Source organism: Oncorhynchus mykiss, chromosome 5, assembly GCF_057628025.1.
Source record: "Oncorhynchus mykiss isolate SJ-2025 chromosome 5, ASM5762802v1, whole genome shotgun sequence".
Lineage (NCBI taxonomy): Eukaryota > Metazoa > Chordata > Actinopteri > Salmoniformes > Salmonidae > Oncorhynchus > Oncorhynchus mykiss.
The window spans coordinates 64,951,969-64,966,491 of NC_143026.1; the positions used below are offsets into that span (position 1 = coordinate 64,951,969).

Genomic DNA, 14,523 nt, shown 5'->3' on the forward strand with positions numbered 1-14,523 from the left:
GTGCTGTTGGTAAGTGACAAGCCTCAGCATGCCTTACTTACCCATCGATGGTGAGCAGCTCAAAGGGAGCCTGTTTGTCACACACAGGGCAGGTCCACGTGGGCTTCTTCTCATTCATTTGCAGGAAGTAGATGGCATCGAAACACTGCAAGTGGGCACAGGTGAGCACCCGACACGGCACTCCTATCCGCATCTTCACTAGCTGAGAGGAGGAAGAGGAAAGGGAGGTATGTTATTAGCATTAGGCTGTAGACAAATGGTGGGTGGTAGCCTGTTCCTCGTGTTGTGGTTTTCTTTGTTTTGGTCAGTAACAACTGAAAGGTTTAAGACTTGCTCTTTAATAAGAAATGAAAGCATGACTGGGTGGATATGGCTTGTGGTGAGAGTGCAAATCCTCACAGGACAGATGAGGGACACCCGTAGCCCTGTGGTGGCGATCTCGTTCTCTGGATCAAAGCGTAGCTTGTCCTGGACTGGACACAGCAGAAAGAAACTAGTTCAACGTCACACAGCACAGGTGTAAACATTACTAAAATGCAATAAAGCATGAAAGGCCACTTACTGCGTTCACGACAGCGTTCTGCACTCTCCACTGAGCAGTGTTTAAGTTGGCTGAAGAGCTCTGCTGATGTGAAGACCCGCACTAAATACACTGCCACCGAGTAGCGCTGCACACAGGATGAGAAGACATGAGTGAGCACTGAACAGAATGAACACACTGGAAATAGCAGCAGATATCTGAAAAACAACCACACCATTTCAAATACTTGTCATGGAAATTAATCAAAACAGCTTGCGTACATCACAGAGTTTACTTTAGATGTGCAAAAGGCGTCGCCTCTTGGCAAGGTTCTAAAATAACAGTGTAAAGTTTCAACCAGAGACTGACCTTGCCGAAGTTGCCCCATGTGACAGTGGCCCGGTTGGTGGCAGTGGAGAGGTGTAACCAGGGTGTGATGTTGACTGGGCGACAGGGACGACGCGGTTCCACACCTGGCTTATTAGATGGATAGTAACCCTGTACAGAAGAAATATAGAAATGTTCAGCAACCAAGATAGGCATTTTCTTCTGATTTGTTGGTTGGTTTGTTTGCCTGAGGGCATGAGATTCCCCAGCTTGACTACTTACTGGTACATGACAGTAGGACTGGTTGACTTTGACAGCAATATTGGGAGGGTACTGATCTTCCTGGACACCGATTGAGTCTGTATAACAGATTCTGTAAAAGATCATAGCAAAAGCACAGGAGGTTCAGTGGTTATCAGTGTTAGATGGCAACATATGTAATCCTCTTAAACACAGCCATTCTCAATGAATGGTTGTGGTGGTCAGATTTGTCATTCAATACACACAAAATGTACACTTTTGTTGGGACTTGATACAAGTTGATAAAGGACACAGTAGAGGAAACTATAATTGTCTGTAAACTTTCCAAATGTCGACAGAACAAACTACAATAGACGGGTGAATAATTTTCCTTATCTGTGAAATAGACCATGTGACAAATGCAGTAGAAATGCTTTGATGCACATTTTTTATAGAATATAACCATGTTGCAGTCAAGAAATGCTGCCCTATATATACACAAAGGTATGTGGACACCCCTTCAAATTAGTGGATATGGCAATTTCAGCCAAAATTGTTGCTGACAAGTGAATATGGCAGAGCAGCCACACAAGCCTAAGATCACTATGCGCAATGCCAAGCATCGGCTGGAGTGGTCTAAAACTCAACCACCATTGGTTTCCAGAGCAGTGGAAACACGTTCTCTGGAGTGATGAATCACACTTCACTATCTGGTAGTCCGATGGACAAATCTGGGTTTGGCGGATGCCAGGAGAATGCTACCTGCCACAATGCATAGTGCCAACTGTAAAGTTTGGTGGAGGAGGAATAATGGTCTGGGGCTGTTTTTCATGGGTAGGGCTAGACCTCAGTTTTTATTTTATTTTTTTTTTTTATTTTACCTTTATTTAACCAGGCAAGTCAGTTAAGAACAAATTCTTATTTTCAATGACGGCCTGGGAACAGTGGGTTAACTGCCTGTTCAGGGGCAGAACGACAGATTTGTACCTTGTCAGCTCGGGGGTTTGAACTCACAACCTTCCGGTTACTAGTCCAACGCTCTAACCACTAGGCTACCCTGCCGCCCCAGTTCCCCCCAGTTCCAGTGAAGGGAAATCTTAATGCTACAGCTTACAATTACATTCTAGACGATTCAGTGCTTCCAACTTTGTGGCAATGCCCTCATGCACAAAGCGAGGTCCATACAGAAATGGCTTGTCAAGATCAGTGTGGAAGAACTTGACTGGCCTGCACAGAGCCCTGACCTTAACCCCATTGAACACCTTTGGGATGAATTGGAACGCCGATTGCGAGTCAGGCCTAATTGCCCAACCTCACTAATGCTCATGGCTGAATGGAACAAGTCCCCGCAGCAATTTTCCAACATCTAGTGGAAAGCCTTCCCAGGCGTCACTACAGACACCCTAGTTTGAATCCAGGCTGTATCACAACCGGCCATGATTGGGAGTCCCATAGGGCAGCGCACAATTGGCCCAGCATCATCCGGGTTTGGCAGTCATTGTAAATAAGAATTTGTTCTCAACTTGCCTAGTTAAATAAAAAGGTACAATTCTATTTTTTTTATATATATTTTTTTATGCTTCTTTCCAATAGAGGGCCTTAAATGTTATGCTGTTGGCATGATGATTGATGCTTGACTGTCAATTGACAAATAAAAAAATTAAAACTGACTGGTCCATAATCTCATAATGAAGCCTACCCTCTGTGCTGCATCTGCAAGCTGTTGGCTAGAGCGCATGTGCCAATACCAAAGTGGGCACACTTGCTGTGTATTGCAGTCTTTTGTGCCAAAAACATCTAAAGTGTTAAAAATGGGATGGAAACACATACTTCTGTTTTTTATTCTGTAAATGAAGTTACAGCGTAATTATGTACAGCTTTTAACAATGTTTTTTTTTGGGGGGGGGTTATATTTGTCCTGCTACAAATTTTTATAAATGTGTAATGAAAATGTGTTCTTGCATATTCCAACTCCCCCTGAGACACCCGTAGGGAATGGGATCATGCCACAGTCACCATTGTCCACCGCCCCTGGAGCAATTGGGGTTAAGTGCATTGCTCAAGGGCACAGCAAAAAAAAGAAAATCACCTTGTGGGCTCTGGGATTCAAACCAGGGACCTTTCAGTGACTGGTCCAACGCTCTAATCTCAAGGTTACCAAAAATACAATTTGATGGAAAATTACTGCAGGTAAAATGTACATATTTTTTGTTTGAATGTTATAATATTCACTTGAATATCATTGAACAAATTGATGGAAGCCTAGCTACTGATCTAGAATAGGCTTCAACTGTATGTACCGGAAATTACCTATGCAATTGTGGGATTGGTGTGCTGTTATGTGTAGGGCAGTCGAACTCTTGTAAACTCACCTAAGAACCACCTGGATTGCCTTCATTCCTGGTCGAAGCTCACTAAAACAACAAGGGAGGGAATGTTATGGTACCCCTCAGTGTCCACTCAAAGTCACAAGCAGTAGAAAAAAAACAGTTAACTTTGAATAAAAGTGTTATGCTCACGTTGAGTTTCTGACTTGGTCCGCTTGGCTCTGTGTTAATTCAAATATGCATTGACTGTCCTGCAGTTTCTCACTGTTCTGGGCAACTACAAGGACAGATGCAGAAGCAAAAAAGATACACACACATACCACAAGTTCCCTGTGCTTCCAAAATGTCCTTAGCGCTTAATTGTAATGTCATGTTTCTGTCATTAATATACAGTGTCATCAGAATGTATTCAGACCCCTTAACTTTTTCAACATTTTGTTAGGTTACAGACATTTGTCTCATCAATCTACACACAATACTGATAAGGACAAAGCAAATACAGTATAAGAAATGTTTGCTAATTTATAAAAAAATTAAAATGGAAATATCACATTTACATAGGTATTCAGACCCTTTACTGAGTATTTTGTTGAAGCACCTTTGGCAGTGATTACAGCCTGGAGTCTTCTGGTTATGACGCTACAATCTTGGCACACCTGTATTTGGGGAGTTCCTCACATTCTCTGCAAATGCTCTCAAACTCTGTCAGGTTGGATGGAGAGTGTTGCTGCACAGCTATTGTCAGGTCTCTCCAAAGATGTTCGATCGGGTTCAAGTCCAGGCTCTGGCTGGGCCACTCAAGGACATTTAGAGACTAGTCACAAAGCCACTCCTGTGTTGACTTGGCTGTGTGCTTAGGGTCATTGTCCTGTTTGCAAGGTGATTCTTTGCCCCAGTCTGAGGTCCTGAGTGCTCTGGAGCTGGTTCATTGAGGATCTCTGTACTTTGCTCTGTTCATCTTTCCCTCGATCCTGACTAGTCTCCCAGTCCCTGCCGCTGAAAAACATCCCCACAGTATGATGCTGCCACCACCATGCTTCACCGTAGAGATGGTGGCAGGTTTCCTCTAGAAGTGACGCTTCACATTCAGGCCAAAGAGTTCAATCTTGGTTTCATCAGACCAGAGAATCTTGTTTCTCATGGTCAGAGTCTTCGGGTGCTTTTTGTCAAACTACAAGTGGGCTGTCATATGTCTTTTACTGAGGAGTGTCTTCTGTCTGCCCACTACCATAAAGGCCTGATGGTTTGAGTGCTGCAGAGATGGGAGAAACTTCCATAAGGACAACCATCTCCACAGAGGAACTCTAGATCTCTGTCAGAGTGACCATCAGGTTCTTGGTCACCTCCCTGACCAAGGCCCTTCTCCCCCGATTGCTCAGTTTGGCTGGGTGGCTAGCTCTAGGAAGAGTCTTGGTGGTTCCAAAATTCTTCAATTTAAGAATGATGGCCACTGTGTTCTCAGGGACCTTCAATACCTCAGAATTGTTTTGGTAATAGAGGTCGACCGATTAAACGGAATGGACGATTAATTAGGGCCGATTTGAAGTTTTCGTAATCGAACATTGCATTTTTGGATGATGATTTTGCCGATTCTTTTTTTTTTTTCACCTTTATTTAACTAGGCAAGTCAGTTAAGAACACATTCTTATTTTCAATGACGGCCTAGGAACGGTGGGTTAACTGCCTTGTTCAGTTAGCCATCCTTACGGCTTAACTAGTCCAACGCTCTAACCACCTGCCTCACGAGAAGCCTGCCTGTTACGCGAATGCAGTAAGAAGCCACGGTAAGTTGCTAGCTAGCATTAAACTTATATAAAAAACAATCAATCATAATCACTAGTTATAACTACACATGGTTGATGATATTACTAGTTTATCTAGCGTGTCCTGCGTTGCATATAATCGAAGCGGTGCGCTTTCGCGAAAAAGGACTGTCGTTGCTCCAACGTGTACCTAACCATAAACATCAATGCCTTTCTTAAAATCAATACACAGAAGTATATATTTTTAAACCTGCATATTTAGCTAAAAGAAATCCAGGTTAGCAGGCAATATTAACCAGGTGAAATTGTGTCACTTCTCTTGCATTCATTGCACGCAGAGTCGGTGTATATGCAACAGTTTGGGCAGCCTGGCTCATTGCAAACTAATTTGCCAGAATTTTACATAATTATGATATAACATTGAAGGTAGTGCAATGTAAGAGCAATATTTAGACTTAGGGATGCAATCCGTTAGATAAAATACGGAACGGTTCCATATTTCACTGAAAGAATAAACGTTTTGTTTTCTAAATGATAGTTTCCGGATTCAACCATATTAATGACCAAAGGCTCGTATTTCTGTGTATTATGTTATAATTAAGTCTATGATTTGATAGAGCAGTCTGACTGAGCGATGGTAGGCACCAGCAGGCTCGTAAGCATTCATTCAAACAACACTTTTGTGCGTTTTGCCAGCAGCTCTTCGTTGTGCTTCAAGCATTGAGCTGTTTATGACTTCAAGCCTATCAACTCCCGAGATTTGGCTGGTGTAACGATGTGATGTGAAATGGCTAGCTAGTTAGCGGGGTGCGCTCTAATTGCGTTTCAAAAGTCACTTGTTCTGAGACTTGGAGTAGTTGTTCCCCTTGCTCCGCATGGGTAACGCTGCTTCGAGGGTAGCTGTTGTCGATGTGTTCCTGGTTCGAGCCCAGGTAGCGGAGAGGAGAAGGATGGAAGCCCAGACCGAGGGTGATTGACCGTCATCTTGAACTTCTTACATTTTCTGATAATTGCGCCAACAGTTGTTGCCTTCTCACCAAGCTGCTTGCCTATTGTCCTGTAGCCCATCCCAGCCTTGTGCAGGTCTTCAATTTTATCCCTGATGTCCTTACACAGCTCTCTGGTCTTGGCCATTGGGAGAGGTTGGAGTCTGTCTGTTTGATTGATTGAGTGTGTGGACAGGTGTCTTTTATACAGGTAACGAGTTCAAACAGGTGCAGTTAATACAGGTAATGAGTGGAGAACAGGAGGGCTTCTTAAAGAAAAACTAACAGGTCTGTGAGAGCCAGAATTCTTACTGGTTGGTAGGTGATCAAATACTTATGTCATGTAATAAAATACAAATTAATTACTTAAAAATCATACAATGTGATTTTCTGGATTTTTGTTTTAGATTCCGTCTCTCACGGTTGAAGTGTACCTATGATAAAAATTACAGACCTCTACATGCTTTGTAAGTAGGAATACCTGCAAAAATCAGCAGTGTATCAAATACTTGTTCTCCCCACTATGTAAATCAAAAAAGGTATTTGCAAAAATTTCTAGACCTGTTTTCACTTGTCATTATGGGGTATTGTGTGTAGATTGCTGAGGATTTTGTATGTATTTAACACATTTTAGAATAAGGCTGTAATATAAAATGTGGAAAAAGTCATGGGGTCTGAATACTTTCCAAAAGCGGGCCAGTTTTTTTTACTGACCATAAGAGCTGACCAGGAACTTTTTGGCCTCTCTACAAGGACTTGACTAGACCGAAAGCTCTCCACATCTCACTGCCAAAAATCACTCACTTAGCTCTGTTGGCGGCAACAGCGTCTCCAGAGTTTGGTAGAAGGGCAGCGACACCAGCTTGACCTCAGCCGCAGGTGTGGAGGACAGCTTGGGGATGCCGTTGAGGTAGTCTGCGCCCTGAGTGCCTGTGGGGGACGAGCTGAGGGAGGAGTAGGCCACCGGAACCCCCTCCGGGCGCCGAGCAGCCAGCCAACCTGACGCCTTGGGGAAGCGTGACTCGTACAGCTGCCGCACGTTCTTCAGCAGCTCTGGGCTGTACTCTGTCTGCACCAGCCTCAGCGCCCGTCCCACCAGATCATGCTTTAGACCACTCTTACTCCGGCCCATGGAGGCCAGCAGCGTCTGCAGGTCAGAAACCCGGAAACTCTTCACCATGTTCTGAAGGGAAGACACAAAGGAGAGAGTGATAGGAAGAGGGGAAGTTTTGGATTACCATCTTGATTCCTTGAGCTAGGCAAGTGCCAATAACTTAAAAAAGGTAGCCTACACTAGTTACTCAACCCTGCACGTTAAGAAGCTGCTGCCCTATGTACATGAAATCACTGATCACTTTAATAATGTTTTACTCATTTCATATGTACAGTTGAAGTTGGAAGTTTTACATAGACCTTAGCCAAATACAATGAAACTCAGTTTCACAATTCCTGACATTTAATCATAGTAAAAAATTACTGATTTAGCCAACTGCAGTAAAAGGTTAAAGAAGGATTTTTAAGCCTTGAGACATGGATTGTGTATGTGGCCATTCAGAGGGTGAATGGGCAAGATATACCCCTTTCAAAATGCCTTTGAAAGGGGTATGGTAGTAGGTGCCAGGCGCAGGACTGGCTTAATGCAGGGGTTTACCGGGGCTGCAGCCCCTGGGCCCAGGAGGCAACAAAAATATATATAAATAAAGGAACTGTATCCAGTATATATATTACACACACACACACAATATAGATAGGAGAGTTGAAGTCAGAAGTTTACATAAACTGAGTTTAAATGTATTTGGCTCACAATTCCTGACATTTAATCCTAGTAAAAATGTCCTGTCTTAGGTCAGTTAGGATCACAACTTTATTTTAAGAATGTGAAATGTCACAATAATAGTAGTGAGAATGATTTATTTCAGCTTTTATTTATTTCATCACATTCCCAGTGGGTAAGAAGTTTACATACACTCAATTAGTATTTGGTAGCATTGCCTTTAAATTGTTTAAATTGGGTCAAACATTTTGGGTAGCCTTCCACAGGCTTCCCACAATAAGTTGGGTCAAACAAACTTTTTTAGTTCTGCCCACAAATATTCTATAGGTTTGAGGTCAGAGCTTTGTGATGACCACTCCAATACCTTCACTTTGTTGTCCTTAAGCTATTTTGGAAGTATGCTTGGGGTCATTGTCCATTTGGAAGACCCATTGGCAATCAATCTAACTTCCTGATTGATGTCTTGAGATGTTGCTTCAATATATCCACAATTTTCTTTCCTCATGATGCCATCTATTTTGTGAAGTGCACCAGTCCCTCCTTCAGCAAAGCACCCCCACAACATGATGCTGCCACCCCCATGCTTCAAGGTTGCGATGGTGATCTTTAGCTTGCAAGCCTTCCCCTTTCTCCTCCAAACATAATGACGGCCCTTATGGCCAAACAGTTGTATTCAGACCAGAGGACATTTCTCCAAAAAGTACGATCTTTGTCCCCATGTGCAGTCGCAAACCGTAGGCTGGCTTTTTTTAATGGCGGTTTTGGAACAGTGGCTTCTTCCTTGCTGAGCGGCCTTTCAGGTTGTCTATTGGACTCGTTTTACTGTGGATATAGATACTTTTATACCCGTTTTCTTCAGCATCTTCACAAGGTCCTTTGCTGTTCTGGGATTGATTTGCATTTTTCGCACCAAAGTACGTTCATCTCTAGGAGACACAACGTATCTCCTTCCTGAGCGGTATGACAGTTGCGTGGTCCCATGGTGTTGTTACTTGGGTACTATTGTTTGTACAGATGAACGTGGTACCTTCAGGCATTTGGAAATTGCTCCCAAGGATGAACCAGACTTGTGGAGGTCTACAATTTTTTTCCTGAGGTCTTGGCTGATTTCTTTTGATTTTCCCATGTCAAGCAAAGAGGCACTGAGTTTGAAGGTAGGCCTTGAAATACATCCACAGGTACATCTCCAATTGACTCAAATGATGTCAATTCGCCTATCAGAAGCTTTTAAAGCCATGACATAATTTTCTGGAATTTCCAAGCTGTTTAAAGGCACAGTCAACTTAGTGTATGTAAACTTGTGACCCACTGGAATTGTGATATAGTGAATTATAAGTAAAATAATCTGTCTGTAAACACGAGCATTTTGCTATACCCGCAATAACATCTGCTAAATATGTGCATTTGACCAATAACATTTGATTTGAAGAGCTGTGCACAGACCTATCTATATAATTACCTGGTATAAAGAAATTAACACTCAGCATGTCAACTCAAATGATTAATGCTAAATTGAAATACACATGACCAGAAGTATGTAGACACCTGCTCGTCAAACATCTCATTCCAAAATCATGGGCATTAATATGGAGTTGGTCCCCCCCTTTGCTGCTATAAACAGCCTCCACTCTTCTGGGAAGGCTTTCCACTAGATGTTGGAACATTGCTGCTGCTGGCACTTGATTCCATTAAGCCACAAGAGCATTAGTGAGGTTGTGCGATTAGGCCTGGCTCAGTCGGCATTCCAATTCATACCAAAGGTGTTCGATGGGGTTGAGGTCAGGGTTCTGTGCAGGCCAGTCAAATTCTTCCACACCGATCGACAATCCATTTTTGTATGGACCTCACTTTGTGCATGGGGGCATTGTCATGCTGAAATAGGAAAAGGCCTTCCCCAAAACTGTTGCCACAAGGTTGGAAGCACAGAACCATCTAGAATGTCATTGTATGCCGTAGCGTTAAGATTTCCCTTCACTGGAACTAAGGGGCCTAGCCTGATCACTCCAGAGAACATGTTTTCACTGCTCCAGAGTCCAATGGAGGCGAGCTTTAAACCACTCAAGCCGACACTTGGCATTGCACATGTTGATCTTAGGCTTGTGTGCAGCTGCTCGGCCATGGAAACCCATTTCATTAAGCTCCCGACAAACAGTTTGTGTGCAGACGTTTCTTCCAGAGGCAAACAAGGACTGACAATTTTTACGCTCTACAGCACTCGGCGGTCCCGTTCTGTGAGCTTGTGTGGCCTACCAATTCGCGGCTGAGCCGTTGTCACTTCTTAGACGTTTCCACTTCACAATGACACCACTCACAGTTGACCGGGCAGAAAGTTACTTACTGACTTGTTGGAAAGTGTGATGGTGTCATTCTAATGCAAATGTTTGTCTATAGAGATTGCATGGATGTGTGCTTGACTTTATACACCAGGCAGCAATGGGTGTGGCTGAAATAATAGCTGAATCCACTAATTTGAAGGTGTCCACATATACTTTTGTGTAAATATAGTGTCTGTGCACTTGCTTCAAGTAATATTTTCCTCCCTCCCATCTAGAATTCAGTAGCATGACCCATGAGCCCCTTCTGTTCCCAACACCATGCATAGAATATTTTTCCTGCAAACAAAACCTAGACTGGCCCCCCTTTTAAGTAGTGTAGGACACAACACCGTTGGTGCATTTGAAGACCCATCAATGCATTTAGCTAGCTAGTCCCTATCTACACTGAACAAAAATAAATGCAACATGTAAAGTGTTGGTCCCATGTTTCATGAGCTGAAATGAAAGATCCCATAAATGTTACATACGCAGAAAATACTTCTCAAATTTTGTGCACATCTCTGTTAGTGAGCATTTCTCCTTTGCCAAGATAATCCATCCACCTGACAGGTGTGCATATCAAGAAGCTGATTAAACAGCATGATTACACAGGTGCACCTTGTGCTGGGGACAATTAAAGGCCACAAAAAATGTGCAGTTTGTCCAACACCACAGATGTCTCATGTTGAGGGAGCATGTAATTGGCATGCTGACTGTAGGAATGTCCACCAGAGCTGTTGCCAGAGAATGTAATGTTTATTTCTTTGAGAGAAAAAAAAATAAACCCGCACACTAATCTTGATAGCATCAGTGCTCTTTAATAAGCTTTATGTATCAGCCCCAAGGCCTTCGCCAGAGCTTTTGTGATTTTTTTCCCAGTCTTTTTTTTTTTTCACCCTTATGTAGACAGCTTTACTCACATCCAGACAGCTTTACTCACATTTACTCACATCCAGACAGCTTTACTCACATCCGACTCGAATGTGGTTCGAGTCGACAGAAAATAAGTTAGTGTTACCAAATATAACATTCTGAATTTCTTAAATATTCTAATAAAAGGATGTACATAAAACATATTAAACACATCTGTAAAACCACAATGAGGACATCAACCCACCAAGCAAGTTTTCATAAATCATTGGGTACAGCGCAATACAGAGTAATCTGAAATGGGAGCATTCATTCATGTTCAAAACGGTTCCCAATAAATGACCATACGTGCTCCACCACCCATGTTATCTACATGATGAAATGTCCATGTGGATTGTGTTATGTAGGTAAAACCTCTCATTCTCTCTAACAGAGAATTTGTGAATATAAATTAAAAATCAGGAGAAACGACAGGGATTATACAGTCCCAGTAGATTTTAAAAGACCAAAAATATGACGTTTCTACCGTCAGATTTTGTGGCATTGAGAAGGTCAAGATATCAGACAGGGGAGGTGACATAAATAATACTCTGAGCCAAAGAGAATTTTTTTAATGATGAAATGCCAATGTATGTTACGTTGTAAATTTGATCAATTAATGCCCGCATTTCAGATTACTCTGACGTCACACTATTTTAATATTTATCAAATGCACATTATTTTTGGTAACGCTTACTTATTTTCCCTCGACTCTAACCCCATTTGATGCATGGAACAGATGTGGGTGGAGCCATGTCGACATAAAAAAAATTATTAACTCAAAAGCTCTGACGAAGGCCGATACGTAAAGCCTATTAAAGAGAAGTGATACTATCAGGAGAAGTGTGGGTTTCTTATTTTTTTCCCTCATCTTATTCAACTGTTACCATGCACCTTAAAAGAAAAGACAGCTCAGATGTGCGAGTGCCCTTTGAATTTTGAATGTTAATTGCTCTATCATAAATCGCATCCAATGGTGGTACGTCTAACCTGGGTTGCTCCTCTTTTCAGTTCGCTGCAGCTAGAGGCTTGGACGAGCTGCAAAAAAAAAAACTCCACTGTTTTTATCTCCATCTCTTCATTCAAAGACTCAATCGTGGACACTTACTGACTGTTGTGGCTGCTTCGCGTGATGCATTGTTGTCTCTACCTTCTTGCCCTTTGTGCTGTTGTCTGTGCCCAATCATGTTTGTACCATGTTTTGTGTTGCTACCATGCTGTGTTTTCATGTGCTTTTGCCATGCTAGGTTGTCGTCTTAGGTCTCTCTCTTTATGTAGTGTTGTGTGACTTGCCTAGTTAAATAAAAGGTTAAATAAAAAATAATTGGCCTCACAACCACATACCAGCCCAGAATCTCCACATCTGGCTTCTTCACCTGCAGGATCATCTGAGACACACCACCACACAGTTGATGAAACTGTGGGTTTGCACAACTGAAGAATTTCGGCACAAATTGTCAGAAACAGTCTCAGGGAAGCTCATCTCCGTGCTTGTCGTCCTCACCTGGGTCTTGACATGACTGCATTTTGGTGTAGTAACAGAGTTGTGGGCAAACGCTCACCTTCGACGGCCACTGGCACGCTGGAGAAGTATTCACTTCACGGATTAATCCAAGTTTCAACTGTACCAGACAGATGGCAGACAGTGTATGGCATCTTGTGGGTGAGCGGTTTGCTGATGTCAACATTGTGAAGTGTCCATGGTGGCGGTGGGGTTATGGTATGGGCTGGCATAAGATAGCCATTGATAGAATGCAATTGTTCATTGTCTATTTGAATGCACAGAGATACCCTGATGAGATCCTGAGGCCCATTGTCGTGAAATTCATCTGCCGCCATCACCTCGTTTCAGCACGAAATGCAAAGCCCCATGTCACAACGATCTGTACACAATTCCTTGAAGCTGAAAAATGTCCGTTTTTCGATGGCCTGCATACTCACCAGACATCTCACCCATTGTGCATGTTTGGAATGCTCTGAATCGACAGAGTGTTCCAGTTCCCGCCAATATCCAGCAACTTTGCAGAGCCATTGAAGAGTAGTGGGACAACTTTCCACAGCCTGAACAACTCTATGTGAAGATGTGTCGCTCTGTATGAGGCAAACGGTTGTCACACCAGACACAGACAGGTTCTGATCCACGATCCTACCTTTTTGTTTTAAGGTATCTGTATTCCCAGTCATGTGAAATCCATAGATTAGGCTTTATTAATTGATTTCAATTGACTGATTTCCTATATGAACTGTAACTCAGTCTAATATTTGTTGCATTTATATTTTTGTTCAGTGTAGTTAGAAAAGTCTTGCAAAATAATTACATCAATATCATTAATTCAGGTTCATTTCTACCACTCGTGTATCAGGCTTGCAGCGTGTAGAGGTGGACAGCGGCATTGACAATTGCCTTGTCTGACAAGAAGCTAGGCTAGTGGGTAAGCTAACGTTAACTCCACTTGCTTTGTTGTTATCCCAACAGTGAAAATACGTCCATTGACAAGTCAAAGTGCCAGTGGATGGACCGAATGTTGAATGCAATCTCTCGCATAAACATTGAATGATACAATTTCGCACTGACTCCCTGCTGGCGAGTGTTTTTATGGCCTCATCATTCATTTTCCATGTCCCTGCTAGCTAACGTTAGCTAGACGCACTTAGCGGCGAAGAGAAACCAGTTTCAATATAACTTCCAATTAATCAACCTTCACTAAGTTAAACCCTTTTATACAGTATTCATGGGAAACCTTTACAGTTTCCCATACTAACCGGCCATCTCTCACGCAGGCCCCTTCCTATCAAACCGGTCGAGCGGATCTCTGCTTACCATCGCTTCCACCAGTTCGCCCGCCATCTTTGTACAGCAGCCCCGCGAGAGGCAGAGCCGAAAGGTAGTCCTTCACCAGTGAGAAGCAGACGGGACGCTCGCTGCTCGACGCTTCTCTGCTTCCAATCACAGCGCAACCACACTACGAGTTTCAAGGAGTACGTTGAAAGTAGGCGTGTCATCATTGTTTTAAAGTGACAGTTCAACTTTTTTTAAACACTCAGAGACAGGCCTCCCATCTATGTAAGGCCTCACTTATAAGAAAACATAACCAGCCACTAAGTAGCTGAACGCTGGAGTTTGCTGAGTTTTATACTATCGAATCAAAGAGGATATGCATTGTGAAAATAATTCATATTCAAAACAAGAGGAACGCATGACCTGTTAAATGGGGAGGAGCGCATGGCCCAATCAACTCCTGTCCGAGTGAAATATTCCGCTTCGGGAAATGCAACGAACCATTGGATATCGAATAAACTCTTTATCTATTTTGAACAATAATCTAAATATTCACAGGGAGCCAAGTCAAGATGCAGTACAC

General features: G+C 42.7%; 1 protein-coding gene across 2 annotated transcripts in view; it reads right to left on the reverse strand.

The window, feature by feature from the left end:
* Positions 1-14,030, reverse strand: part of pias4a (protein inhibitor of activated STAT, 4a) — a 31,113-nt gene extending 17,083 nt beyond the window's left edge. Inside the window, exons 1-9 of one of the 2 annotated variants that reach the window (XM_021603817.3) lie at positions 13,983-14,030; positions 6,968-7,346; positions 3,607-3,691; positions 3,460-3,501; positions 1,130-1,220; positions 890-1,018; positions 563-668; positions 400-473; positions 42-202 (exon numbers count right to left, since the gene is read on the reverse strand). In XM_021603817.3, the coding sequence (XP_021459492.3) occupies positions 42-202; positions 400-473; positions 563-668; positions 890-1,018; positions 1,130-1,220; positions 3,460-3,501; positions 3,607-3,691; positions 6,968-7,346; positions 13,983-14,009 (1,094 nt within the window). In that variant the 5' untranslated portion in view covers positions 14,010-14,030. Of the gene's footprint in view, positions 1-41; positions 203-399; positions 474-562; positions 669-889; positions 1,019-1,129; positions 1,221-3,459; positions 3,502-3,606; positions 3,692-6,967; positions 7,347-13,924 lie in introns of both variants that reach the window. The other variant, XM_090235542.1, reaches the window with a different exon arrangement.
* Between the last annotated feature and the right edge of the window lie 493 nt (positions 14,031-14,523).